Source organism: Mustela lutreola, chromosome 8, assembly GCF_030435805.1.
Source record: "Mustela lutreola isolate mMusLut2 chromosome 8, mMusLut2.pri, whole genome shotgun sequence".
Classification (NCBI taxonomy): domain Eukaryota; kingdom Metazoa; phylum Chordata; class Mammalia; order Carnivora; family Mustelidae; genus Mustela; species Mustela lutreola.
Window position 1 is genome coordinate 95164964 of NC_081297.1, and position 27557 is coordinate 95192520.

The window sequence follows — 27557 nt, forward strand, 5'->3', positions numbered from 1 at the left end:
GCACACAATTAGCTTTCCTCCGGGGAGCCTGCCATAAGCCAGCTGCAGCAAAACACTGTTTCATGTTTTTAAAAAGGCACCCTCTGGGTGGAGGAGTTAAGAAAGGTACTCCGTTAGGGCATATTTTATTTTTTTTATTTATTTATTATTTTTTTAAAAGATTTTATTTATTTATTTGACAGAGAGAAATCACAAGTAGACGGAAAGGCAGGCAGAGAGAGAGGGAAGCAGGCTCCCCGCTGAGCAGAGAACCCGATGCGGGACTCGATCCCAGGACCCTGAGATCATGACCTGAGCCGAAGGCAGCGGCTTAACCCACTGAGCCACCCAGGCGCCCCTAGGGCATATTTTAAAAAGGCACCTCTCTGGACAGATTTGTGCCACAGGTGCCCTGTCCTCTCCACCGCACATGGCCTGTTGGAGGAAATGTGAGCCCAATTTTAGGTCCATTCACCTCCTCAACTGGGTGCCTTTGTGCAGTGCACAATTGGCACAACCTTACATGGCAGTCTTGGCTCTGATTCATGACTACTCTATAGTTAAGTAAAATGGATGGAATAAGGGAAAAGAGAACCAAGTTACCTAGCAGCCTGAAAACCTGCTTTATGCAGATTATAGGATTATTACCAGTTAGAACACTAATTATTCTTAAAATTAGCTTAATTAACAGAAGGCTATTATTGCTAAAAATGGCTTCCAACTCTAACAGTCCAGGGATAGACATAATGATGAAGCTAAAAAGACTTCAGAAATGTGATACCTACAACCCTCCATGTTTAAATTCCAGCTCATTAAATAAAATAATTACCTTCAGTGATTTAAATTCTAACAATAGACAAACTCAGGCATATGTGACTATTTTAAATTTAATATAGTTCTTTACTAATTAAGAAGAAGTTGCTCATAACTCCTATTTAGCCTGCAAATTACTCTGTGAAAGTTATCTTCCCCTTTCTTAAAGATGAGAAACAGACTAAGAGGTAAATGATTTCAAGGTGACTCAGAAAATGACCCAAGACCAGTTCTTCTGCTTAAATCTCACTCTTTTTACTACTCTGTGCTAACATGGACATTACTTCAATATTGTAAAACAGACCATTTGAGATGTCTCTGGTGAAGATATTTTATTTTTCATAAAAATATAATTGTACAATGCTCTTCAGAGAAAGAAAAATTCCCTCAACACCCCCAAATACCATGTGGATTAATAATCTTCCTCTCTTTTAAAACTAAATATGTAATTGATAATATGCAACTGATTTCGGTGAAATATAGTATTTATGTTTTTAAATTTTTTTTGCCTTTATTTTAACTAAAGCTAGCTCCAGTTTAAACCTATGCTTTTTGCAATGAGCCAAATCAAGTCTATCATAATTCAAAGATGATGAAGTAAAATGCTAAACGGTGATGCTGATAAATACTGTCAACTAGCTGGTACATGGTGATATGAATTTGCTGCAGTAAGACAGATTCTGATTTAGATGCAACAGACAGCTTTTAGATAAAATAGGAAAAAAAATTTTAAGAATGTCAGCTATATTCTAAAACTTGACCTGGTCAAACTTATTCCCTATTATGTTCAGTTGTTCTACTATGTGGCAGGTCTATGCTAAGTTAATGACAGAATATGACTGGTCTGAATACACAAATAGGTATTTTCCCCTTACCTTCCTTTCTTTGGGGGGGAAAAAAGAAAGAAAAAGAAAACATTACTCTCTTTACTCAGGGAGCACAGAGAATAGCACTGATGCCACAGGGACAGAGCTTACCGATTCTCTCACCCTCCTCTGTTCTCTCTCAGCCTGGGTGCTGTCATTACAGAGAGGGAGAGATGCTACGGTTTCAGTATGCTGCTTCTTAACTGGAATGGGAAAAGAAATGCTCCAGCTGTTTTAATCAGTGACATTTATTAACATGCTTCAAGTGGCCAAAGCGTGCAGCCAGCACAATACCCAAAGCAATCAAAACATTCCTTTTTAAGACCAAGGAACTTTCTCTTGGTATGATCTACTTTAAAATACCAAAAAGATCGGTTTAGGAATAAACTCAGTAAGCTGTAATTTACTGTCATCCCAAATTACACATCCTCTACCTGAGGACAAAGTCACTGCTCTTATAAAGATACTAGGGGTGAGGGGGGAGGGTAGCTCAAATGACCTTGTAATTTAACGTTACAACCAGAGAAGAAATACTTCAAGCACAATGGAGACATTCCATTGAAGAGCCACATTCATTTTGGAATGTTTGCTTTGAAAACAACTCTTCTGGGGAATTCAAAAGGTACTGAACAAAGCAACACAGAGTAAATCTTGGGCTGTTTTGCTAAATAAAAATATACACTTGAGTAGACAAGATGGCAAAAACATACCCATTACAATCTGAACACTATATTTAAAACATTTAAATTCTGAAGGTCTGAATATTAACAATCTTTAATCTATCTATATTTGTGATCCTAAAAAGACATTAAATACTCTTAAACCCCCAGTCCTCCGAAACACAGAGAGACCCAACAGGCTGGGCTAGTGGTATATCAGTAGTCACACAGGACTAGACTAGATCTGAGTTTGCAATCTACCCACAAGAGATCTTCAGGAACTCAGGCTAAAGGGAAGCACTTCATTCAAACGTGTGGCCTAAGAGAAGGGGGGAGAGTACCTTGTAATCTGACACTACGTGGTCCATCTTTTGTTCCACCCCACAGTCTAGACGATGATGCCTCCTCTTAGACTGCCATTTCATAACAAAACATACTGTTCAGAAGCCAGATATTTGCTTCATTAGAGCTAAGAACAATTATAATTTAGCAGCAACAGAGAACACAGTTCCTGATTTAACTATGGGAAAGAGAAGAGAGTGATAAAGTGTCTCAGTGAGGAAAATGAAAGATTCCTAGTCTACTTGCAAGTAGAATATGATGAGCTTGATTCCTCAACCATCACTCTGGTAGTCAGGAAGAAAGTAAATGGAGCTGTGACAGGAACTGCAAAGAACCATTCTGGCCTTGTGCCCCTCCTGCCTGGCCCACCAGCCGCCTGCTGTGCACAACTCCAGCTCACAGCTTCACTCCAGAGCGGAGGTGCCGTCAGGGCCAAACCAGATGCACACCCATAGTGTGTTTCTTCCTGGCTCAGAACATTTTCCTGCGGAAACTCATGTCAGGGAAGAAACTAAGTGTTCTGGTTATGCCTACAGCCATTAGATCTACTAACAATTTCTCCCTCGGTTTGTTCCAGATCTCTTGAGGCAGAAACTCGATCTCAGCAGCTAATTTCATCCTATTTTCTTTAGGAAAATACTCCGAGTTAGTTGACTACACAAGGCAATGTGTGTGAACATTCACTCCTACCCTCCCCACATACATATACAGACATACGATAGAAACACATACATATATACGTACATACATACATATTCTAGGTTGTCAAGAGGATGTCTGCTGCTGAAATGCCTAAAAGGTTACTTCTTGCTTAAAAATAAAATTTGACTAATTATTCTCCAAGTATGGACTAGGCCCTAGCAAACTTTTATAAATATAGTTTGAGAAGACAGCAACAAAAATTTTAAACAGACGCTGTCTTGGGGGCTTTCCTGATGGATTTTGTTAACATGTACATTATTTAAAACAGGCATATCATTATGGATTATAAAAATAGAAATGTATATATTTGTTAATACATATTCACAGCTTATGCTGGAATGGCTCACAGGAGAAATCATGGTTCATGCAGAAAATAAACATTACTCAAGTAAATAGAAACAAATAAGATTCGGTCCATAAAGGCTGAGAACTTGGTAATCAGCCCATTTGGTTTCTCTTTGTAGGGCAGTCAAAAACATAAAAGAAGATGACACACCTACACACACATACACATACAATGACATGAAATACATGGAAAGAATATAAATTAACCAATAAAGCAATGTAGAGTTAAGGTGCAAAAATACAATCTTCACCCACTTCTCTCTACTCCTGTGTTTTCAAGCATTGCAACATGTTCAATGCCATGGGTGGCAAAGGCAACCAGAACAGGTCTGAATGTTTATAAATTTTCTAAGTGTTGAAAGTTAAAGCAAAATCCTTTGGGATCTATGATCACACATTTTGGTAGAAATTGCAGATTTACAGAGATGACTACTGAGCAGTAGGTAGTAAATGGAGCCAAGAAGTACAATCTTGCCCATTCATCCTCCATAGGATAAAGTATTGGCTTCAATCAGTGACTTGTCATTTTATAAAATCTTCACCCTGAAAGATAAAGTTACCAATGTAAGAATGCTTGCAAGTCAACGAAGCTTGGTTAATCTGTTTTAAAATACATTTTGTTTGTTTAGTATCTATGGAGAAAGGCTTTTTAAAAATAGGTATTGAAAGGAAACTGAGCTGATCTGGGTTTTTTTTCATTAATTCAATTTAGATTAAGGCAAATGTTACCTCACCTAAGAAAGGCTAACAAAAAGCGAACCCTTCAATTTCATAAAAATATTTTAAAAGAGGGGTATCTGGGTGGCTTAGTTGGTTGGGTGGCCGACTCTTAGTTTGGCTCAAGTGGTGATCTCAGGGTCCTGAGACTGAGCCCTGCATCAGGCTCTGCAATGAATGCAGGGTATGTTTGTCCCTCTTCCTCCCTCCTACCCCTCCCCCCATTCTTTCTCTCTCTCAAAACAAACAAACAAACAAACAAAAAACTTTAAAAAAATTTTAAAAGATAAAAAGTTTATAACATACTTTTAAAACTGTTACAAGTGCTCCCAAAGCAGTCACAATGACAAAGAAACCAATCCATACATCTTCATTACTAAATCTTCCTGGTCTCATCAACAAATAGAGCTGGAACTACTGGATATTCACATGCAAAAGAATTCAACTAGACCTCTACCTCACACCATATAGAAAATAAATTCAAAATGGATCAATGAGCTAAAATATAAGAGCTAAAACCATAAAACTCTTAGAATAAAACATAGGGGTAAGTCTTCATGACCTTGGATTTAGCAATGGATTGTTACACATGACAAAGCATGAACAACAAAAGAAAAAAACAGATAAACTGGACTTCAACAAAATTTCAATGTTTCGTGCATTCTTAATAGGACACTATCAAGAATGTTAAAAGACAACCTATACAATGAGAGAAATATCTGCAAAATATTTCTGATAAAGGTCTAGAACCTAGAATATATAAAGAACTCTTACAACTCAACAACAAAATGAAAAACAACTCAATTAAAATGTGGGCAAGGGACTTACGACATTTCTTTAGAGAAGATATACAAATGGTCATGAAGCACAAGAAGAGATGCTCGGCACCATTAGTCTTCAGGGAAATGCAAATCAATACCACAATCAGATACTACTTCACATCTTAGGAAGGCTGTAGTTTTTAAAAATGGAAAACAAAAGGCACAGGCAAGATGTAGAGAAATGGAAAGCTTCCTATCTTACTGGTAGGAATGCAGCATATTTCAGCTACTGTGGAAAACAGTGGTTCCTCTAAAAGTTAAATGTGGAGTTACCATATGACCCAGCAATTCTCCTTCTAGGTGTATAACCCAAAGAATTGAAAACAAGTACTCAAACACATACTTGTCTGGTCGTGTTTCAAAGCATACTGTTCACAATAACCAAAAGGGAGAATCAAATGTCAATAGACCAATAGATAAATCAATTATTATATACATACACACTAGAATATTATATAGCCACAAAATGTAAAAAGGACGAGTATATGCTATAATGTGGATGAAGCTTGAAACCATCATGCTAGCTGAAAAGAGGCCAGATACAGAAAATCTCATGCTGTATGTTTCCATTTACATGAAATTTATCCAGAATAGGTAACTCCACAGAGACAGAAGGTAAATTCACAGTTGCCAAGGGCGGGAGGGATGGAATAACAAGTAACTGTTTAATGAATTTGGGATTTTCTTTAGGGGTGATAAAATGCTTTGTAACTACATAGAAGTGGTGATTGTACAATACTGTGAATGTACCAAATATTTCTGAATTATTACTTTAAAATGTTTGTTATGTAAATTTCACCATAATTAAAAATAATCGTACAGTGATGGGCTACTGTACTAGATAGAGTTTGGACTAGGTGAAGACAGGTTTTCCCATTAGAGCTGTGTGACCTTGGGTGCCTTATCCAACTCCTCTGCTTTTTTTTTTTTTTTTTTTTTTAAGATTTTATTTGAGAGAGAGAGAATGAGAGGGGGAAGGTCAGAGAAGAAGAAGACACCCTGCCAACCTGGGACTCCAGGATCATGACCTGAGCTGAAGGCAGTAGCTCAACCAACTGAGCCACCCAGGCGCCCTCCTCTGCTATTTCTTCATCTATAAAATAAAAAGTAATCTTAACACAAACATTGGAGGAAAAACAAGATAAATATAAGTGAAAGTGTTTTGTAAGCTGTAAATCAAAATACAAATAAAAGGCATTATTACCAACAATAACTGGAATGGTATACTCCCATTTATGGGCTAAGTCTACTTTAAAATTCTTCCATACATTTAGCAGTTGCTCTTCATAGATCCCATGTAAAATTCACTTCAGTATTTAGAATCTAACACTATCTCACTTGCTATTAGTGTATTACAAATGACATCAACATTTTATTTAATGATATACCAAGGAAAGAGGTCAATGGAAACCCTACCTGAAGATGCTCCTCTAAATATAAACGCTCCCCCTCATTGTACTCACAGGAATTGCTATTAGCATCTGTCTTCCCAGCTTTTGTGTGCCTGCTTGAGTTCTGCTGAGATTTGCTTTGCTCTTCTCCAGTGAGTAGGGCCTTGATTTCAGAAGGGATTTTTCCTTGGTCCATTGCCATGCACCACTGCTTGTACTGAAATATGTAAAATATATTTAAGTAAAATTTTACTAGTCAGAGTTCAGGAACCACTGGTGGAAATCCTAGAAGTAGTAATTTCCATAACTAGAGGTCAAACTGGCTGCTGGGAATCCTGCCCTCCACCATATTTCCTGTTTCCCACGGAGGACATGTATAAGGCCTGCCATCTTTCAGAAGAGGGTAGGCAACTGCTGATGATTCTTCTTGTGATACACTGGAGTAGCGTTCAGATTTAGAAGGTCCCTCTTGGGACGCCTGGGTGGCTCAGTTGGTTAAGCAGCTGCCTTCGGCTCAGGTCATGATCCCAGCGTCCTGGGATCGAGTCCCACGTCGGGCTCCTTGCTTGGCAGGGAGCCTGCTTCTCCCTCTGCCTCTGCCTGCTATTCTGTCTGCCTGTGCTCTCTCTCCAACCCCCCTCTCTGATAAATAAATAAAATCTTTAAAAAAAAAAAAAAGAAGGACCCTCTAGTGAAAAGAACATCTCCCCACAGTGTGCCACTAATTAGGATCCTTCTCTTTTTGCTATCACATTATCATTTCCATTCCTAAAATAAATAATTCTGTAATTTCCGTTCTCTTTCATAAACATTCACTGAATGTCTACTTTCTACTGAAATGTATACTACGGACTTTGGGGATATACAAAGATTAGTCAGTTCAAAGGCTATGCCCTCAAGTGGTTTACACTGCAGAGCGTGAGAAATAATTTATAGCATAAGTCAAATTCAATATACATATATTTTTTAAATCTATCTGGATTCTCTTCAGGACCCAACCTTATGTCTTGCCTTTTAAAATGCTGAGATAGTAGCCTGTCCCAGTTTTGTAATGGTCATAGTAGTACTCTCTCTTCTCCAACCTGTCACCTCCTCCCTTGAGGTCATAGTAATAAGATTTCCATTCTCTTTAACATTTCATCTTCTCTTTAACATTCATCACCCAAAGTCTTAATGAATGAATGAAACATGGTGAATAAATATGAAATACAAGTGGTATACAATGCATATTGTTAAATACTGCTATATTGCCTTTTCCACTTAGCCATATATTGTGAATGCCTTTCTATAGCAGTAAATATATGTGTGCATCGTGATTTTTTTTAATGGCTGCAAAGTAGTCCAATATCTGAATGTTGGCTACTTTGCAGCCATTAAAAAATCTCCTATTCTTGTACATTTGGGTTATTTTCCATTTTTTTCTTTCATGAACAGTCCCTCAGAGAAACAGTCTTGTACATTCTGCTTCCACCAGCACTGTGCGAAAACGCTTACTTGCCTACCTCCTGGCTAACAGATTTCTTTCCCAGATTTGTCAAGTGGATACATGAAAATTGGTATCTCCATAATTTAATTTGCTAAGCTTAGGTTGATTTTTTCATGTGTTTATTGGTAGACTTTCTTACCATTTCCAGTTCCTCTCTGAGGGCACATATGGCTCTTTCCCGACTGGATACCAACTCTTCCAAATACTGGTATCTTAATTTTTTCCTAGCTCGGCATTCTCTTGCACTCTGCCGGCTCCTCTCAAGTTTTGCCTTCAAGTCAATTTTGGCTGGCTTCCGACCACGTTTGCCGGGCTTCTTTACTTTCCCTCCAACCACCTTCAGCAAGAGAAAAAAGAAACCATTTTTTTCCTCTTAGTTCTGTTTCTAGGAAAGTGACTATGGCTGCATATTATTAGTAAGGAAAACATTTACAAGTAGTAAATGAAACCTATGAAACTTAGAAAGCATAATCCCATGAAATGCCTTAGGAGTCTTTGCTTCCTGTTTTTTGTTTGTTTGTTTGTTTTCTGATACTCTTGATATCATGAGTGTGAGAGAAGAAATACTCTAAGTTTTATTATTTCTTCAATAACAATCTTTAAGTAGTTTAACAGGAAACTTTATGAACCATATGTAGCTGGATACTAAAATCTAAAAGACTGCCACTAAATACTTTGTTTACATGGAATTTTTATTGACTTGAGAAAATAGTAAGTAAAAAAAAATCAATATTTAAAATTCTAAGTTCAGTGTGATCTCGACATTAAAAAACAACACATAGAAGAGACGATATTTGTTAAAATACCAATGGGTGGGGGACGTCTGTGTGGCTCAACTGTTAATCATCTGCACTTGGCTCAGGTCATGATCCTAGGGTCTTGGGGTGGAGCCCCCACACTGTGCTCCCTGCTTGGTGGGAAGCCTGCTACTCTGAGCAGAGAGTTAGATGTGGGATTTGACCCCAGGACCCTGAAATCATGACCTGAGCCTAAGGCAGAAACTTAACCAACTGAGCCACCCAAGTGCCCTATGTTATATATATATATATATATTTTCATTAACTTATTTATTTATAAATATGTATCCTTAGCAATTTGGCTATGACTTCCCTCTTCAAGTTTATAGAGTCCAAAGGAACACACGGGAAGTCCCTGACATCTTCAGGATAATTCTCTCCTGCCTTTAGAAGCGTATAATTATAACCCTAGACTGTCTCAGGAGATTTCTACCTGCTCCCACTAGTCATATGACATCTTTTCAATATCTCTGTTACTCATTTTCCTGCATAGGCACAATTTTTTGGTGACAGACAAAGTAATTTAATCTTCCTTGTTTAGTTTTGGAACCTCCCCAAGTTCTTATACAACACATAACTATGAGCTAAATGTGATGAATTTTTAAATACATCAACCTGAACTTGAACATCAAATAAATTTTCTTGAAAGCAATTACCTTGAAAGGGGTTACATTTATTACAATGAACAAGCTTTTCGGTAAAGTGCTTTTAGAACTAGTTTCTTAGAAGCTACAACACAGTCTGCCTCAGATTATCTACTTTATCTGATGAGGTTCTGAATGATGCCTAGTTCTTTCTGAAAATTACCCTCAGGGAATAAAAATGTCACAACTTCAGTATTCTGAAAGGAATATTGCTGAGGCTTTAAAAGGCAATTGTTAAAGAGAAGATACAAAACTCAAACACTGACAAATCATTGCAATAAAGTAGCAACTTTATCAGGTAACGAAACTCAAATTCAATATTCACGTGGCTATAAAAACTCTCATTAGTTTGTTTGAAAATCACTATTACTATCAGACACCAACAACATCCAGTACCCTATAAAGATCAGCTTATTACTAAGTATAATGGTTAGGTGGAAAACCAAACTGTACATATGAATCAGCCACATTTACCAGATGCTGGGTGGTAACATGTTGGACGGTTAACCACTACAGCACGCATTTTTACAGGGTGGTTCTGAAATGAGGCTGAATACTCCAGGGCTCTGGGGAAAAAACCTTGCTTTCCATCACTGTGGTAAAGCTAGTTGATTCAGTACTACTCCCAAATTAGTTCCAACTTTTCAAAAACAGGTCTTTTAGGGGGGCCTGGGTGGCTCAGTCGATTAAGTGTTCAATTCGATTTCAGCTCAGGTCATGATCTCAGGGTCCTGGGATTGAGCTCTGCATGGGCTCTGTGCTCAGCAAGGAGTTTGCTTCTCTCTCCCTCTCCCTTTGCCACTCCCTCTTGCCCCCCAACCCCCAAGCACTTTCTCTCTTTAAAAAAAAAAAAAAATACAGGTCTCTTAAAGCTTTTTATACTATGCATTATCATGTTTTTATTCCAATATAATAATATACGCTTCAGGAAACTGCAGTTTTAATGAAATATTTTGAAATCATCTTACATTGAAATAAAGTATATTTGCTATTAACTACAGTTTTTAAAAAGGAACATATTTACAGCATAAATTCAGGTCTATAGTAAAATAAATGGTAAACACATCTATTCTCTACATAGTGAACTCAATCAACAATAACACAACACTGTAATCTAATATCTCATATATTTGTTTTTAATTAATTCAGGAGAGGCTGCCTTTGAGAAACCAGAAAGAGGACACAGTGTACTTTAGAGACTTGACTGATTTTGTAAACCTCACACAGTCATAAAAACCCAAAAACAGTTATAACCCTTTGTTTAGTTTTCATGGTAGTAATATTATTTTATTCCTTTCTTTTTTAATTAGAAAGGCCTAGTGAATAAATCCAGGGTTCCTATATTTTATGTCCCGTCCTGTAAAATTACATTAAAACCACATAACCACCACTTCCTTAGTTTAATTTTCCTCAATGGTAGACTGAATTTTTGCTTTTGGATGCCAGCTAAAATCTGATTAGTGTACCAGTTTTCAAGACTCAGGTACATTAAAGGATTACTGGGAATCTTTTTTTTTTTTTTTTTCCCAAAGATTTTATTTATTCATTTGTCACAGAGAGATATTACAAGTAGGCAGAGAGGCAGGCAGAGAGAAAGGGGGAAGCAGGCTCCCTGCTGAGCAGAGAGCCTAATGCAGGGCTTGATCCCAGGATCCTGAGATCATGATCTGAGCTGAAGGCAGAGGCTTAACCCACTGAGCCACCCAGGCACCCTGGATTACTGGGAATCTTAAACATAAGAGCATTTTATAAAGAAAAAGGTATTATACAGGGGCACATGGGTGGCTCAGTTGGTTAAGTGCCCAACTTTTTTTTTTAAATTTATTTTTAATTTATTTTCAGCATAACAGTATTCATTATTTTTGCACCACACCCAGTGCTCCATGCAATCTGTGCCCTCTATAATACCCACCACCTAGTACCCCAACCTCCCACCTCCCGCCCCTTCAAAACCCTCAGATTTTCAGAGTCCAGAGTCTCTCATGGTTCACCTCCCCTTCCAATTTCCCCCAACTCCTTTCTCCTCTCTAACTCCCCATGTCCTCCATGCTATTTGTTATGCTCCACAAATAAGTGAAACCATATGATAATTGACTCTCTCTGCTTGACTGATTTCACTCAGCATCATCTCTTCCAGTCCCGTCCATGTTGCCTACAAAAGTTGGGTATTCATCCTTTCTGATGGAAGCATAATACTCCATAATGTATATGGACCACATCTTCCTTATCCAATCATCCTTTGAAGGGCATCTTGGTTCTTTCCACAGTTTGGCGACCATGGCCATTGCTGCTATAAACATTGGGGTACAGATGGCCCTTCTTTTCACTACATCTGTATCTTTGGGGTAAATACCCAGGAGTGCAATTGCAGGGTCCTAGGGAAGTTCTATTTTTAATTTCTTGAGGAATCTCCACACTGTTCTCCAAAGAGGCTGCACCAACTTGCATTCCCACCAACAGTGGAAGAGGGTTCCCCTTTCTCCACATCCCCTCCAACACATGTTGTTTCCTGTCTTGCTAATTTTGGCCATTCTAACTGGTGTAAGGTGATATCTCAATGTGGTTTTAATTTGAATCTCTCTGAGGGCTAGTGATGATGAACATTTTTTCATGTGTCTGATAGTCATTTGTATGTCTTCATTGGAGAAGTGTCTGTTCCTATCTTCTGCCCATTTTTTGATATGATTGTCTGTTTTGTGTGTGTTTAATTTGAGGAGTTCTTTATAGATCCTGGATATCAACCTTTTGTCTGTACTGTCATTTGCAAATATCTTCTCCCATTCCGTGAGTTGCCTCTTTGTTTTCTTGACTGTTTCCTTTGCTGTGCAGAAGCTTTTGATTCTGATGAAGTCCCAAAAGTTCATTTTCGCTTTTGTTTCCTTTGCCTTTTGAGACATATCTTGAAAGAAGTTGTTGTGGCTGATATCGAAGAGATTACTGCCTATGTTCTCCTCTAGGATTCTGACGGATTTCTGTCTCACGTTGAGGTCTTTTATTCATTTTGAGTTTATCTTTGTGTATGGTGTAAGAGAATGGTCGAGTTTCATTCTTCTACATATAGCTGTCCAGTTTTCCCATAAGTGCCCAACTCTTGATCTCAGCTCAGGTCATGATCTCAGAGTTGTGGGATCAAGCCCCACATCAGGCTCCATGCTCAGTACAGAGTTTGCTTGAGATTCTCTCTCTCTCTCTCTCTGCCCCTCCCCCCACTCATACACTCTCTTGCTCAAAATACATAAAATCTTTTTTTTTTTTTTTTTAAAGGAGGAGCACCTGGGTGGTTCGGTGGGTTAAAGCCTCTGCCTTCGGCTCGGGTCATGATCCCAGAGTCCTGGGATAGAGCCCCACATCGGGCTCTCTGCTCCGCAGGGAGCCTGCTTCCTCCTCTCGCTCTGCCTGCCTCTCTACCTACTTGTGATCTCTGTCTGTCAAATAAATAAATAAAATCTTAAGAAAAAAAAAAGGAAAAGAAAAAGGTATTATACAAATATGGATTGGTATACTAGTTGCTTTAGCAACTTAAATTTCATGTATTTCATAAGCCATAATAATTAGGGGACAGTTAGGAGAAATTAATAGAAGGAACCAGAAACTAAAACTGAAATCAACCTCACGAATTCCTCCCAAATGTCTCTGGGCCAAAAATCGTCCTTGCCAATGTTTCATAAAGTTTTCACAAACTCAGTGATTACCACATTGTCCCCTTGCTCTATCGTATTTCTTTTGTAAGGAAGTGTATTAATGTGGCTAAGTAAACATACTGATTTTTATGCTCCAACACAAATGCCAAAGAAAACTATGAAAGTAATATAAAATTTAGCTTTATCTACTACCCCTTTTACTTCTCCCCCACCCCCAAACACATTTGTGAGCCAGAAATAGAAAGTCCCAAGGGAAACACTCAGAAAGCTTGTATCCCTAGCCCTCCTCATGAACAAACTTATTAGCCATTGATTTTTTTCTTACTCTCCACAGAGAATTTATTACACAAAGGAGGATAGCAGAGATGTTAAATTTCAGTAGGGCTTTTGCAATACCAAGTTTGTCTTCATTATATGTTAAAAAGGTTCAAGTCTATTTATTATAAGCAAGTAAGAGTGAAGATCCTACTTTTCTGTTAACTACTTGGTTTTTGTTATTGTTTTAATATTTTCTCCATTCAGACAAGCTAAAACTAGATGTTATTTTTAGAAAGTAAGCACTAAGGACCGTCATATAATTCTATCTCAGTATACAGCAATTATTATTTAATAAATACAGCAGATAAAAAAACTAAAGATGTTCCTCAATAATGACTGGGTCAAAGAAGAGATCACAAGGGGCACCGGGGTGGCTCAGTGGGTTAAAGCCTCTGCCTTCGGCTCAGGTCATGATCCCAGAGTCCTGGGATACAGCCCCACATCAGGCTCTCTGCTCAGCAAGGAGCCTGCTTCCCCCCACCCTCTCTGCCTCCTTCTCTGCCTACTTGTGATCTGTCAAATAAATAAATAAAAATCTTAAAAAAAAAAAAAAAAAAGAAGAGATCACAAGGGAAAAGAGAAAACTACTTTGAAGTGAATGAAAAGGAAAACCCAATATACCAAAATGTGATGAGATCCACCTAACGCAGTGCTCAAAGGGAGCTCTAAATGCCTAAACTAAAAAAGAAGAATTGAAATCAATAACATAACTTTCCACCTTAAGAAACTAGAAAAAGAAGAGCAAGTTAACCCCAAAGCAAGCTGGTGGAAGGAAATAACAAATATCGGAACAGACATAAACAAAATAGAGGAGAGCAAAACAACAGAGAAAGTCAATGAAACCAAAAGTTGGTTCTTCAAAAAGATCAGCAAAATCAACAAAACTTGGGCTAAACTGTTCAAGAGAAAACATTTAAAATACTAAAATCAAGAGATGCTTGGGTGGCTCAGGCAGTTAAGTATCTGCCTTTGGCTTGGATCATGGTCCCAGGGTCCTGGGATTGGGCCCCGAATCTGGGTCCCTGCTCAGCAGGGACCCTTCTGATCCCCCTGCTTGTGCTCTCTCTCTCTCGAGTAAATAAATAAAAGTAAAAAAAAAAGAAAAGAAAAAAACAACCCAAAATATAAAATCAAGACAGATTTTAGTAGACATCATCCCTACCAATTTTACAGAAATAAAAATGATTACATGGGATAGCATGAAAAATTATAGGCCCAAATCTAGATAACCTAGAAGAAATGGACAAATTCCTAGAAAGATACAAAGTAACAAAACTGACTTGAGAGGAAAAAATAGAAAATCTGAAAAGTCCTATAACAAATAAAGAGATTGAATTAGTAATTGGAAAATCTCCCACAAAGAAAAGGTCAGGTCCAAGTGAGTTCACTGGTGAATTCTACCAAACATTTAAAGAACTAACACTAATTCTTTACAAACTCTTCCAAAAAACCAGAAAAGAACATTTGCCATTATTATTAGCCTGATACCTAAAGTGAGACTTATACACTGAAAACCACAAAACAGCATTATAAGAAACTAATGATCTAATAAAAAGAAAGACATCCCATGTTAATGGATTGGAAGACTTTATATTGTTAAGATGACAATACTCCCCTAATTGATCTACAGATTCAACATGATCCCTATCAAAACCCCAACTGGGGGCACATGGCTGGCTCATTTGGTACAGCATTTGACTCTTGATCTCGCAGTCCTGAGTTTGAGCCCCATGTGGGGTGTAGAGATTACTTTAAAAAAAATCCCAGCTGTCTTTTTGCAGAAATTGACAATATAATAAAAAAAATTCATATGAAAATGCAGGGACCCAAAACAGCCAATCTTTAAAAACAACAAAAGTGGAATGGCTTATGCTTTCTGATTTCAAAATTTATTAGAAAGCTACAGTAATCAAGATAGTGTGGCAATGGCACAGGGGTAAACATACATATCAATGAAAAAGAACTGAGAATCCAGAAATAACCCCTTACATTTATGATCGATTGATTTTCAGTAAGGTGCCACAGCAATAGAGAAATGCGAAAAGAATAGTCTTTTCAATAAATGGTGCTGGAACAACTGGGATCTACAAGCAAAAGAATTAAGCTGGACTCCTACAACATGACATATATAAAAATTAACTCAAAATAAAACAAAGCCCTAAATGTAACCTATAAAACTTGTAGAGGAAAACAAAAATAAATTTGTGCCCTTGGATTAGGCCATGAATTCTTAGATATGACATCACAAGTATATACAACAAAAGAAAAAATAAACTGGACTTCAAAATTAAAAATTTTATGCTTTAAAAAACACCATTAGAGGCAACTGGGTGGCTCAGTGGGACAAGCCTCTCTCTGCCTTTGGCTCAGGTCATGATCTCAGGGTCCTGGGATAGAGCCCTGTGTCAGGCTCTCTGCTCAGCAGGGAGCCTGCTCCCCCCCCCCCCCACCTGCCTCTCTGCCTACTTGTGATCTCTCTGTCAAATAAGTAAATAAAACCTTTAAAACAAACAAATAAACAAACAAAACACCATTAAGGTCAACCCATAGAATGGGAGAAAATTTAAAATTAATATACTTTGCTTTTTTTTATTTGACAGAGAGCACCAATAGGCAGAGAGGCAGGCAGCGAGAGATGGGGGGAAGCAGGCTCCCCGCCAAAGCAGAGAGCCTGAAGCGAGACTCGATCCTACGACCCTAGGATCAGGACCTGAGCCGAAGGCATCAGCTTAACCCACTGAGCCACCCAGGTGCTCTATACTTTGCTTTTTAGAGCTCTTTTAGGTTTACAAAAAATTAAGCAGAAAAGTACAGAGTTCCCATATATCCCCTTTTCCTCCACCCTTCCAGCGTCCCCTATTATTAACATCTTGCATTAGTGTAGTACATTCATTACAATTGATAAGCCAATGTTATTAATATCTCCAAAGTCTACATTAGGGTTCACTCCTTGTGTTATATAGTTCTATGGGTTTGAAAAATGCATATATCATGTATCCACCATTACAGAATCATACAGAATATTTTCACTGCCCTAAAAATCCTATGTTCCACCTATTCCTCCCTTGTTCCCAAAATGTTGGCAACCACTGACCTTTTTACTACCTTTTTACTACCTTTATAGGACCCTGGCATCATGACTGGAGCCAAAGACAGACACTAAACTGAGCCACTCAGGAACCCCAACAAGTTCAACTTTCATAGAAAGAGGAGTTATGTGCTCTTTAGGGCCTTCTTAAAATGAGGAAGGCTCCAGTGTCCAGATTAAATACTATTCCAGAAACTCTTGGGTCATTCTACTTCTAGCTTTTCAGGAGCTAACAACAAGCACTTAAATTCAAGGATAATGGATACCTGGGTGGCTCAGTCTGTTGAGCATCTGCCTTCGGCTCAGGTCATGATCCCACAGTCCTGGTATCGAGACCCACAGAGGGCTCCTTGCTCAATGGGGAGCCTGCTTCTCCCTCTGCCTGTCACTCCCCCAGCTTGTGTTCTCTCTCTGGCATACAAATAAAATCTTTAAAAACATATTTTTAAAAATTCAAGGCTAAATCAAGGTGTGTAGGGAGAGAGCACTCACTATGGGACAAGGTCTTGAGCTGGGCACTCTACATGTTATTTCACACCATTTCAGGTGAGGGAAACAGCACTATGCTCATCTTTTTCAGGTAAAGCGGGGAAAATTAATTCCTTTATTTGACAACCATTTATTAAACACCACCATACCCCAAACTGCGTGAAACTCCAGGAATATTAATGTAAGAAGATGGGCGTCCTAAATTGTAAGGAATATGGACTGATGAAACACAGCAGACATGAAATAAACAATAACATCATAAGGGGCAGGATATCAGTGTATACAGGAGTGGAGGGAGGCATGTATATACACACGAGAGATGCATAGTGGTCTTTTTATTTTATAGATGACAAAATTTTAGTCCAGAGAATTTCAGTATCAGAGCGGGATCTAGAACCTAAGACCCTTGATTTGCATCATAGCAACTTGTCACGAATTAACTCACTATCATCAAGTACGACTGTTTCCACCAAATTTCATGGTAGGACTTACTGCCTTGATCAAATCATGCCCTGAAAACGCTCTAAAACTGACAGGTGCTTTACATGCACTTCAGTATTAATGCTATCTAGTCATTCATTTATTCCAGCTCACTGTGACCTCAGGCACCTGATGGAGGATGGTGGTGAGGAGGTTAACTAACAAGCTTTTTCATTTTATGCTTCCTTGAAATTTCCCTCTACTATTGTGGCTCTCCATGCCCACCAACTGAAGTCATGCCAATCTATTCCTTAAAAAATTCTTATCTACCTTTCCTCTCTACTCTTACTACCCATATCAGTCTGAGCCCCACTCACAGGTTATTACAATAGTTTCTCAGTGGGTCTTCCTACCATCTCTCCTTTTCCATTCCCACTTTCCCAGCTAATCTATCCTGCAGAGGGGCCAAGTTAACCTTTCTTTTCAGCTTTTTAAAATAACTTTGCTGTATTTCCACTCATTGTAAAAAAGTGGTATCTAATCATTATACAAAGAATAAACTTTAATGGCCCTGTGGCCATGTTACTCTCCAGCACAAGAGAAGACCTCTGACTCAGCACTGATTCCAGGGTCACCATCTCCCGTGTATCAGTTTGCTATTGGCTGCTGTGACAATTACCACAAGCCTGGTGGTGATTAAAACAACACAAATGTATTCTTTCTGTTCTGGAGGCTGGAAGTTCAGCAGGGTTGCATTCCCTTCGGAAACCGTATGGGAGAGAATCCATCCTTTGCCTCTTCCAGTGTCTAGTAGCTATCAGCATGCCTTGATATTTGGCCCTATCAGTTGAACCTCTACCTCTGTGGTCTCACTGCCTCCATACCTGTCTGCCAAATCTCCTTTGGCTTCATTCTCATGAGGACACTTGTCATTGGATTGAGGGCCCACCCAGATAATCTAGGATAAATTCTTCCTCTCAAAATCATTAACTCAATCACTTTTTTTTTTTTTTTTTGGCCAAATAAGGTAAATTTTTACCATATAAGGTGATATTCACAGGTTGCAGGGATTAGGACATCAATGCATCTTTTTAGGGGCCACCATTCAGCCTACTACATCCGGGCTCCTGCTCACCAAGCCAGTCTTCTCTTTCTTACTTCTAACAGGGGCATTGTATGAAGTCATGCCTCCTCAGGACCTCACTCTGTCCCCTGCATTCCCACCTAATCTTCACCATTTCTCTAAATGTTCCCTCCATCTTCCCAACATCTGCAATAGCAAATGTTATGTTTTCTTTGGTTAGGGTCAGCTATAGCCCTCTTCCTCTGAAGCTCTCCCTGACAATCACCCCCTTCCCGTGTCATTTTTCTTCTCCTAATGCCTGGAACATACAGTGAACACAATGAATTTGTACATTACATTGCTTTTTTTCTAGTGGCCTCACAGATTTAAGTTCTTTCTCCTCCAAGTAACGTGAGCTCCTCATGTACCAAAGCCGTCCGTGTTTTCTACTTCCATAACCTCAACCATAACTGGGCCATATGCAGCCCGGAGCCAGGCATGTGGGAGGCATTTATTAAATGACTGATTGAATAAATAAATGCAAAGAAAAATTAGGAATATTCTGAAACAGACTTAAGTTGATATCACTACTATGACTGCCAACTTACATAAGTTGTTAAAAAAAAAAAAAAAAGCTCCCTCATAAGGGATATAAAATCTGAAAAACCAGTTAAGAACTCTTAACTATTTTACTACCCTTTTTGCACTTATTTACATCCTAATGCTCTAATTCTTAAAGCAACTCATAAAAGTTTCAAGCTGTTAAGTCTAACAGAATTATCGCATTTACACATTTACCCGAAAGGGTAGGGAGCAACAGCTCCAGCTAAAAACAAAATAGAGCAGGAGGGCTTGTTGTGCTCTTTTCAAAAACATGAAGTGAAAAGTTACCTCCAACTGTTTTAAGAAAAATAAGATAGATATGAATGTTCCCAGCTAGTGCTCTTTACCACTTTAAAGAAAAAACAAGTAGCTGCATTTTCATTTGGTGTTAAGACTCCCAAAACTTCCTTCACAGCTGTGGGTTAGGCCTTTTATTTACCAGATCTTCAGAAAGAAAATCTAATCACATCTTCCTGCTGCTAACCTTTCTGCCAGTTCTTCTAGTCCACGGAAGGAGAAAGCAGATAAAGTAGGCCTCTCTGAACTGAGAGTTAACTCCTGCCTCTCCTCTCCCAACACCTATGCCCGCTCCGGCCCCCAGCTATGTCTGGGAAGCCATCCAACATATACCTGAGCAATGCCTGAAACTGTTAAAAACCGACTAAGAGTGGTCTATACCTAACTGTCTTTGCTTCATTCCTGCCCACCTCTTTCTCAACCGCCACATTCTGGCTTCTACCCTATCTCTCCAGGGAAAATTCTCTTGCTAGGTTCATAAACAATCTCCTATTTTCCAAGTCCAGCAGATACTTTTTCACTGTTTACTTGACACTTTTTTTTTGTAGCGTCTCATATCATAGACTAAGCCCGTTCTTTAAAATTCTCTGCTCCCTTCGATAAATGGAATAGCCCTTTTTGTTCTCGTTCTCCTGTATCACTAACTTCTCCGTTCCCATTTATGTTGCTGAGTCCTGTTATTCAGCCCCTTCGGATCATTTTATTGTTTTCTAGGGTTTTGTCTCTTTAGCTCTCTTTTCTGTCCACACTCTTCACCTCAAAGGATTTTATGCATACTCCATCAACTACAACCACTGTAATAGTCTCAATATGGTCTTCAGCTCAGGCCTTTCTCATGAGCAATTAACCGAGCTGGTACAGGGTCAGAAAGCACTAGCATTTATTGAGAACCCATGATGTACTAAGTTCTTTTGATATGGGTTCACATACTACAGCTAACTCTTGAACAACACGAGGGTAATGGGTGCCAACCCCCAAGCAGTCAAAAAACCGTCTGTAACTTTTCACTTCCCCCAAAACTTGACTACTACTGGCCTATTGTTGAAGCTTTACCATTCACATAGTCAATTGTTGCATATTTTGTATATGTGTTATATATTGTAATCCTACAGTCAAGCTAGAGAAGAGAATCATAAGGATGAGAAAACATATTTACAGTATTGTACTATATTTATTTTTTAAGAAGTCATGTATAAGTGGGTCGGTGCACTTCAAACCTGCATTGCTCAATGGTCAACTGATTTTTTTTTTTTTTTTAAGTAAGTTCTATGCCCAACATGGGACCTGAATTCGTGACCTGAGATCAAGAGTCACATGCTCTACTGACTGAGCCAGCCAGATGCCCCAAGGATCAACTGTTACTACCTTTAGTTCTCACAATAACTCATTAGAGTTTTATTAACCCATCCAATGAAGAAATTCAGTTTAGAAGAGATAAAAGACAGCTTGGAAGTGGTAAAGGAGATCTGAACTTTGATTATATGTCAAAATCCATGTTCTTTACTAATTGAACCACCTGCTTCTAGTCTTATCCAAGTTCCTACATCTTTACCCTAATCCACTCTCCATATAGCCATTATCATTTTTTCCTTCAAAGACGCACATCGGATATTGTCATGTCTGCTTTAAAATCCTTCAGGGGCTCCCCAACGTGTATGGCCTTGGTTTTTAAACTTGGGTAAGCATATTCCCCACTCAGTTGGGGAGCCTAATTAAAATTCAAATTCCCAAGCCCCATTCCCAAGATTCTGGGTCAGCAGGTGTTTCCTCTATTCCACACTTGAAAAAATACAGACCATGGGGCACCTGGGTGGCTTACTGGGTTAAAGCCTCTGCCTTTGGCTCAGGTCATGATCCCAGGGTCCTGGGATCGAGCCCCCACATCAAGCCCCACATCGGGCTCTCTGCTCAGCAGGGAGCCTGCTTCCCCCTCTCTCTCCCTCTGCCTGCCTCTCTGCCTACTTGTGATCTCTCTCTGTCAAATACATAAATAAAATAAAAAAAAAAAGAAAAACGAAAAAAGAAAAATACAGACCAGAATTTGGGAGCTTAACTTGCCAGGCATATTGTGATCTGGTCCCGGCTTACTTTCCATCCTCATCTCTGCCATGCCTCTACTGGTACTTTAAGCTTTATAGCTCAGGGGTCAGCAACCTACAGCCCTGCTGGTCAAGCCTGTTGCCACTTTTGGTAAATAGAAGGTTTATTAGAAGACAGCCACACCCAGTCATTAAGTTTTGCCTATAGATACTTTGTGCTAAACTGGCAGGGTTGAGTAATAGCAACAGAGATAAAAATGGCCGGCAAATAATTACTACCTGGCTCTTTACTGAAAATTTGCCAATTCCTGATCTAACTTGTAGCATAATACTTGTTAATCAGTGCAGTACGCTTTAGTGCAAGATCTTCCTTCTCTTTCACTTTCTGGAGGACTCCTATTCTTCCTCACAGATTCACTCCTACTGTGTGAACCAGTGTCTGACATGCCTAGAGAGGCATCTGTTCTTACTGCTCCAAAAGCACTTTGCCTCTATCGCCCTTATTTTTTACCTCACTCTATTGTAATGACTATTCTATATGTCTGCCGAGCCCACTGAAATGTAAGCTCCCAAGAATAGTCATAAACTTTTCCACCTTTCTCTGTCTAGCATAATGCATGTACATATTAGGTGACCAACAAATATTTAAGGAATTAATGAATAAATACACTTTCCTGAAAACCTTAAAAGAACTAATCATTCTGAATAATATGTAAACTTAGATTTCAACTGGTTTCTGTATTATTGAAATTACTCCTTAGGGGTAAACTATCTTGTGAGGTGCCCTATGTAAAATATGCATGTAACCTAGACAGGAAGGGAAGGCATATTAAATCTGTCACAGATTTGTTTGGTAGAGGAGCTGGCTCTTCTGTTTTGGTCTTGTGGATAGCACTGATGAAGAGGAGGACAGGAAAAACATAAAATGTCTGGGATTTGTGGCACTGCTCAAGACAGGTAGGGGCCAAAGGACAGATCTGGGAGTGTCAAAGACATTTTTGGGCCAAGTTAAAAATTTTTGCAAGAACCAACACTACTCAGAAAAACAGAATGGAACAGAAGATCCTATCTTCTTACGTAAGAGGTAAGGAAGATGTGAGAAACCTTATTTTCAGATCATCGTGTGTAATACAGGTAGACAGGAAGTCTATGAAGGAGAAGAGCGTCCACATTACCATACTGTGGCCAGCGTCTGGGCCAATCTCCTATCAGTCACTCAACTGAAACTTGATGCCCTATAGTGCCAGGCAATACAGTATGGCAGTCTTTTACCAGCTTAGTCTGTGGCAGGAACACGTCTGGTCAAGGATATTTCAATTTATATCAGTCATTGATTCAATAAACAGAAAAGTCAAATATAAAATAAAAAAATAAAAACCTTCTGCCTATGATCAAAGCCTCTGAAAACAACACACTTTTATTTTCTTTGTAACTGAATGCAACAGGTGAGGAAGAAGCAGCTTTCATAAAAATAAGCACTTCTTCCTATGAGCCTACATGAGGTAGGCTCATGAGACTACCTATCTCACAATCTGATAGTTAAATACACAGCTTAAGCTGATTTCTTCTTTTTTTTAAAGATTTTATTTATTTATTTGACACAGAGAGAGAGAGCTCACAAGTAGGCAGAGAGGGAGGCAGAGAGAGAGAGAGAAGGAAACGGGTTCCCTGCTGAACAGAGAGCCTGATGCGGGGCTTAATCCCAAGACCCTGAGATCATGACCTGAGCCAAAGGCAGAGGCTTAACCCACTGAGCCACTCAGGTGCCCTTAAGTTAATTTCATGCTTCATCCCATTGCCCCGTCCCATCTGGGGACAAAGGAGCAAAGGGAAGTGTAAGCATAAACATGGCTGCAAATGTTAGGAATAACACACAATTAATAATTACTAAAATGAGCATCTCAGGTACCTAAGGACCAAAGAAGTCACTCTTAGTAACAATAGTTACTAGTAACTATAGTAACTAGTAACAATAATATTTTTTGTGTGTGTTTACTATGTGTTAGACTCCGTACTCAATGCTTTATAGTAATGCATTATCCCTAATCCTCAACAAAGCCTGTGAAAACGATATTAACCATTTAGAAGATAAAATGGAAACTCAGAAAGTTTAATGAACTCAGCCAAGATTTTTCTTTCCCAATTAGTAGAGATCTACTCAAAGTTTGAGCTCTGCTGCTTAGCACTTTCCCAAGCCCCCACTTTTAGGTGCCCATCTACCTCTTGCTTTATTTTTGCCATTTGCCATTGAATGTATATATTCTGCCTAGGTGGCTCAATGGAGCATAAAGCCCAGGCACATCAGGGCAATCTTCTTTTTTAAAAAAGCTTTTATTTATTTATTCATTTGACAGAGAGAGATCACAAGTAGGCAGAGAGGCAGGCAGAGAAAGAGGAGGAAGCAGGCTCCCCGCCAAGCAGAGAGCCTGATGCGGGACTCGATCCCAGGACCCCGAGATCATGGGTTAACACTGAGCCACCCAGGCACCCTCAGGGCAATCTTCTTAAGGCCACTCTGTTTCAACCCAATCACTATTAGTGAGTATTCGATGCTGTATCAGGCACATTGCTAGGGTAGAAAGGTAAAGGTGCACTCCCATTCAAATCTATCCTCTCTGACTCCAGAAAGGTAGGTGACAGAATGTGGAGAGCTCCTGGCAAACTCATTCATCACCACTGCTGAAAAGAACTCAGAAGAGGCGCCCAGTCAGTTAAGCATCTACCTTCAACTCAAGTCCTGATCTCCAGGCACTGGGATCAAGCCCCGCCCCTTGTGGGGCTCCCTACTCAGCAGGAAGTCTGCTTCTCCCTCCAACCCCCCCCCCTTGTGCTCTCTCCTCTGTGAAATAAACAATAAAATCTTTTAAAAAATTATTTTTAAAAACCCAACTCAGAATACAGAATCTTTATATAGGGAAGTCCTCACATCATCATCACCTGTTTCCCTGACCTGCTAATTCAAATACGGTCTCTCTACAACTGCTACTCCTGCCCTCTCCATCCTCTTCCTATTCCCCTGGCTTTGCCGTCAGCCAGTTTGTCAGCCTTTATGCTCTCTGATCATACTTTATGCACAACCACCATAATTCCAAGCCCCAACTCTCACCTCCCCTTATACAGGAGAAAATGGAACCTGAGGCTCTATCGCCGATACATAATGTGAGGAGAAAATGTGTTTTGTGTGTATGTATGTCTGTGCTAGGAGGACAACATAATTCTGTGGGACTGTAACAACTAGAGCACAGAGAAAGGCCAGGCTGGGAGCTGCCAAAGACTTCAGGGCTGTTTCATACTGTCTGGCTGCTGAAGAGCAGTCTGATCTTGCTGTACATGGCATTTAAATATTACTCATCCACAACTATAACGTGTATTCAAAGTGAAAGTAGTGTATTCGCAGAGGCACTATCCCTCCACAGACATGTGAAGTAAATTTTCTTTTCCATAATCATTAAAGATTTAAGAAACTGCTGGTTTCTAAAAACAATGAATTAAAAAGAATGAGAACTGAGTTCATTTTGCTTTCTACCCCCCAGATTTAACCTCACTCTTTTAGGGAAAACAATAAAATTTTATACCCTCCACTATAGGTTGCTAGTTTTAGAAACAGCTCCTATGTGATTTTATGGCTAAGTAAAATAACTCCAAATCCTATGTATTTTTTTTAGACTTGAGACTAGTGAAGACTTTGAGAAAGTTATTAAATGTTTCAAAAGTCTGAAAAGGAAACTAAAAATTTTTATAGAATATACTGTGAGAGCCTCAAATTAAGGAAATTAAAAAGCAATGTTATTTTAGCATCTTAAAGAGCCATAACATTATTCTGAAAAAGGTAATGGATACGGTATTCAGATTTTCTTTCAATATTAATACTGAGCAATCAAGCTAGCAAGACTTTCATGGAAAAATTATTTTCCGATGTTTCTGGAAAACTCTCAGAACTCCCCCTTTCTGTCTCGGAAAGACCACTTCCTGTTAGGGTTTGCTACTTCACAAGCAAACTGTTTCTCCAGGTGAGTCTCAATTCCAAAGTATTGCAATGGGCTTTCCCTTCTGCCTACCACTTTGCTCAGAGCCTTCTGTGAGAACAGGAAGAGGAGATAATGTAGAATAACCCAAGCAGCATGGAGAATCTAGAAATTTTTTCACTCTAAGGATGAGTGAAACAAAAAAGTGACAGCAGCAGAGTATTACTGGTTTGGTGGAGGGTGAAAGGGCACCCAAACGAAGGGAAAAGCTAGCATGAGCAGTATGCCAGAAATTGTGGAAAGTAAGACCTCTTAAAGGCATAGAGAAGGAATTATTTCTACTTCAAAACTGCCAAAGTCTATTAGCCTGACTCCTTAAAAAAAAAAAAGAGTCCAATTTCCTAAACATTCTAAAACATCAATAAGCTGACCATCCCTATCTTCATGAGCTAAAACTAGACAACATTAATGTGAATAGACATAAAGACAGAAATAGTTATACATAAACTCTATGAATTAGCCAACTATGAACAATGTCTGTTAGAATCATAGGGATAACTGATTTGGATGGCAAAAGGTGGTAGGAAATTAAGACAGATTAACAAGAAGGAATTCACTACTTCTCTTAGAGAAGGCTTTCTACAGGAGGTTAGATTCTGGACGAATAGCAACAGGAGCTTAGCAGAGTGCTCCAACCAACCACAGGAAAATATCTCAGAGGGGGAGTGAACTGATTATATGAATGGGGCATTGAGTAAGGGAGCCTGAGAGAAGAAAGGGGAACCTTCAAGGGGAATAGGGCTGGCTCAGGGTGCCCTAATTAAGGTCTCCAAACCAGAGAAAGTCTGGGAGGGGGGCAGGGGAAGGCAAAAAAATAAAAAGCACCGTGGTTTCTTCACTTACTTCGCTAGGCAAGTTAGGGACTAGGCTTTGCACTACCTGGAAAAGCTGACAAACAGGCTTGTCCTGGGAGTGAAAAATTCCCAGAGGAGAGAGCCCTTTCTGGAAAGACGCAGCCCCCTGTTCCCTGAATTCCTGGCTGGGCACCATGGGGTAATAACTGGAGGCGCAGGGGTGTCTATGGCAGGTGTTTCCTGGGTGTTGGCGTGGCTACCAGGCTGAGGTTCAGCGGCGGGTCTAGCACTTAGCGACAAGCAGGCGGCGGCGGCGGCAGCTGCGCGTGCAAACCACAGGACTTACCTTACTGTCATCCATCTCGGCGGACAGGCCGGCCTGGCCAGGCGCTCCCTCCCACTGCCCTCCCCCGGCTCAGCCGGCCTGGCCCGGCCCGGCCCCCGCCCCGGGGGAAGAAGGGGATATGGTTCTGACTGTCTCCTCCTTTCGCCTAATAGTTCGATTCCCTGATGCCACAGTCACGGGGACGAGGGACCAGTTCAGGAATGACAGAACGGACCCTGGAGGCGGCCCAAAACGCCTCCTTTCGCCGCCGCCGCCTCCTCCTCCCCCTCCATGACAGTCTCGGGGTGTGTTTACAGACGCCCTGGAGAGCGGCCCGGACGGGAGGGTGGGCGGGAGCACTGCACGCGGAATGGCCTCTTCGGTTGCCGTATTCGGGGCGCATTCTGGGGATTGTAGTTTTCCCCAACGCACTATCTGCAGGGCTGACTAAGAAGAAAACTACAATATCCACATACCCTCAGCAAGGCGTCTGTTTTCCTCCTGCCGGCGAGCGCTGCTGGGGAGGAGCCAGTCGGGAGGCCAGACTACGTTTCCAGCAGAACGCTATCTTGGACTTCCAGCGCTCTGGGCACTGGTGGGATGACTTTGGGGCCCCACAGATGCCCGCCCCAAGGAGGAGCCCTGGGAGCAGGCCCTCCTCCGGGACACTGAGGAAGCCCTGAAGATTCTTCATTGCACACACAAACCAAAGTGGGGGTGGGGGGGGGGGAGAAAAGAAAACTAAGAATGTACAATGCTGCAGCTGTTTTGACAATCAGTTGGGCAGTTCTCCCAATATTAGACGTAAAGTTACCATATCGCCAACAATTCCAAAGAAATGAAAACACACTTCCATGTGAAAACCTGTACAAGGATGTTCTATCCTAGAAGCA

At 39.9% G+C, this 27557-nt stretch overlaps 1 protein-coding gene across 1 annotated transcript; it reads right to left on the reverse strand.

Annotated features, from left to right (window-relative positions):
• Positions 1 to 1109: 1109 nt before the first annotated feature.
• CREBL2 (cAMP responsive element binding protein like 2) lies at positions 1110 to 27019 on the reverse strand. The gene is made up of 4 exons (XM_059186047.1): positions 26686 to 27019; positions 8261 to 8458; positions 6708 to 6852; positions 1110 to 4249 (listed from the first exon to the last, which is right to left on the reverse strand). The coding sequence occupies exons 1-4, from the start codon at positions 26698 to 26700 to the stop codon at positions 4245 to 4247; spliced, it is 363 nt and encodes a 120-aa protein (XP_059042030.1). The 5' UTR covers positions 26701 to 27019; the 3' UTR covers positions 1110 to 4244.
• Between the last annotated feature and the right edge of the window lie 538 nt (positions 27020 to 27557).

What these genes read in the sequence shown, in the direction of transcription:
- CREBL2 (XM_059186047.1), bottom strand. An exon ending in TCAGAGAGGAACTGGAAATG is followed by an intron (nt 6,853 to 8,260) that starts GTAAGAAAGTCT and finishes TACATATTTCAG; the next exon opens with TACAAGCAGTGGTGCATGGC.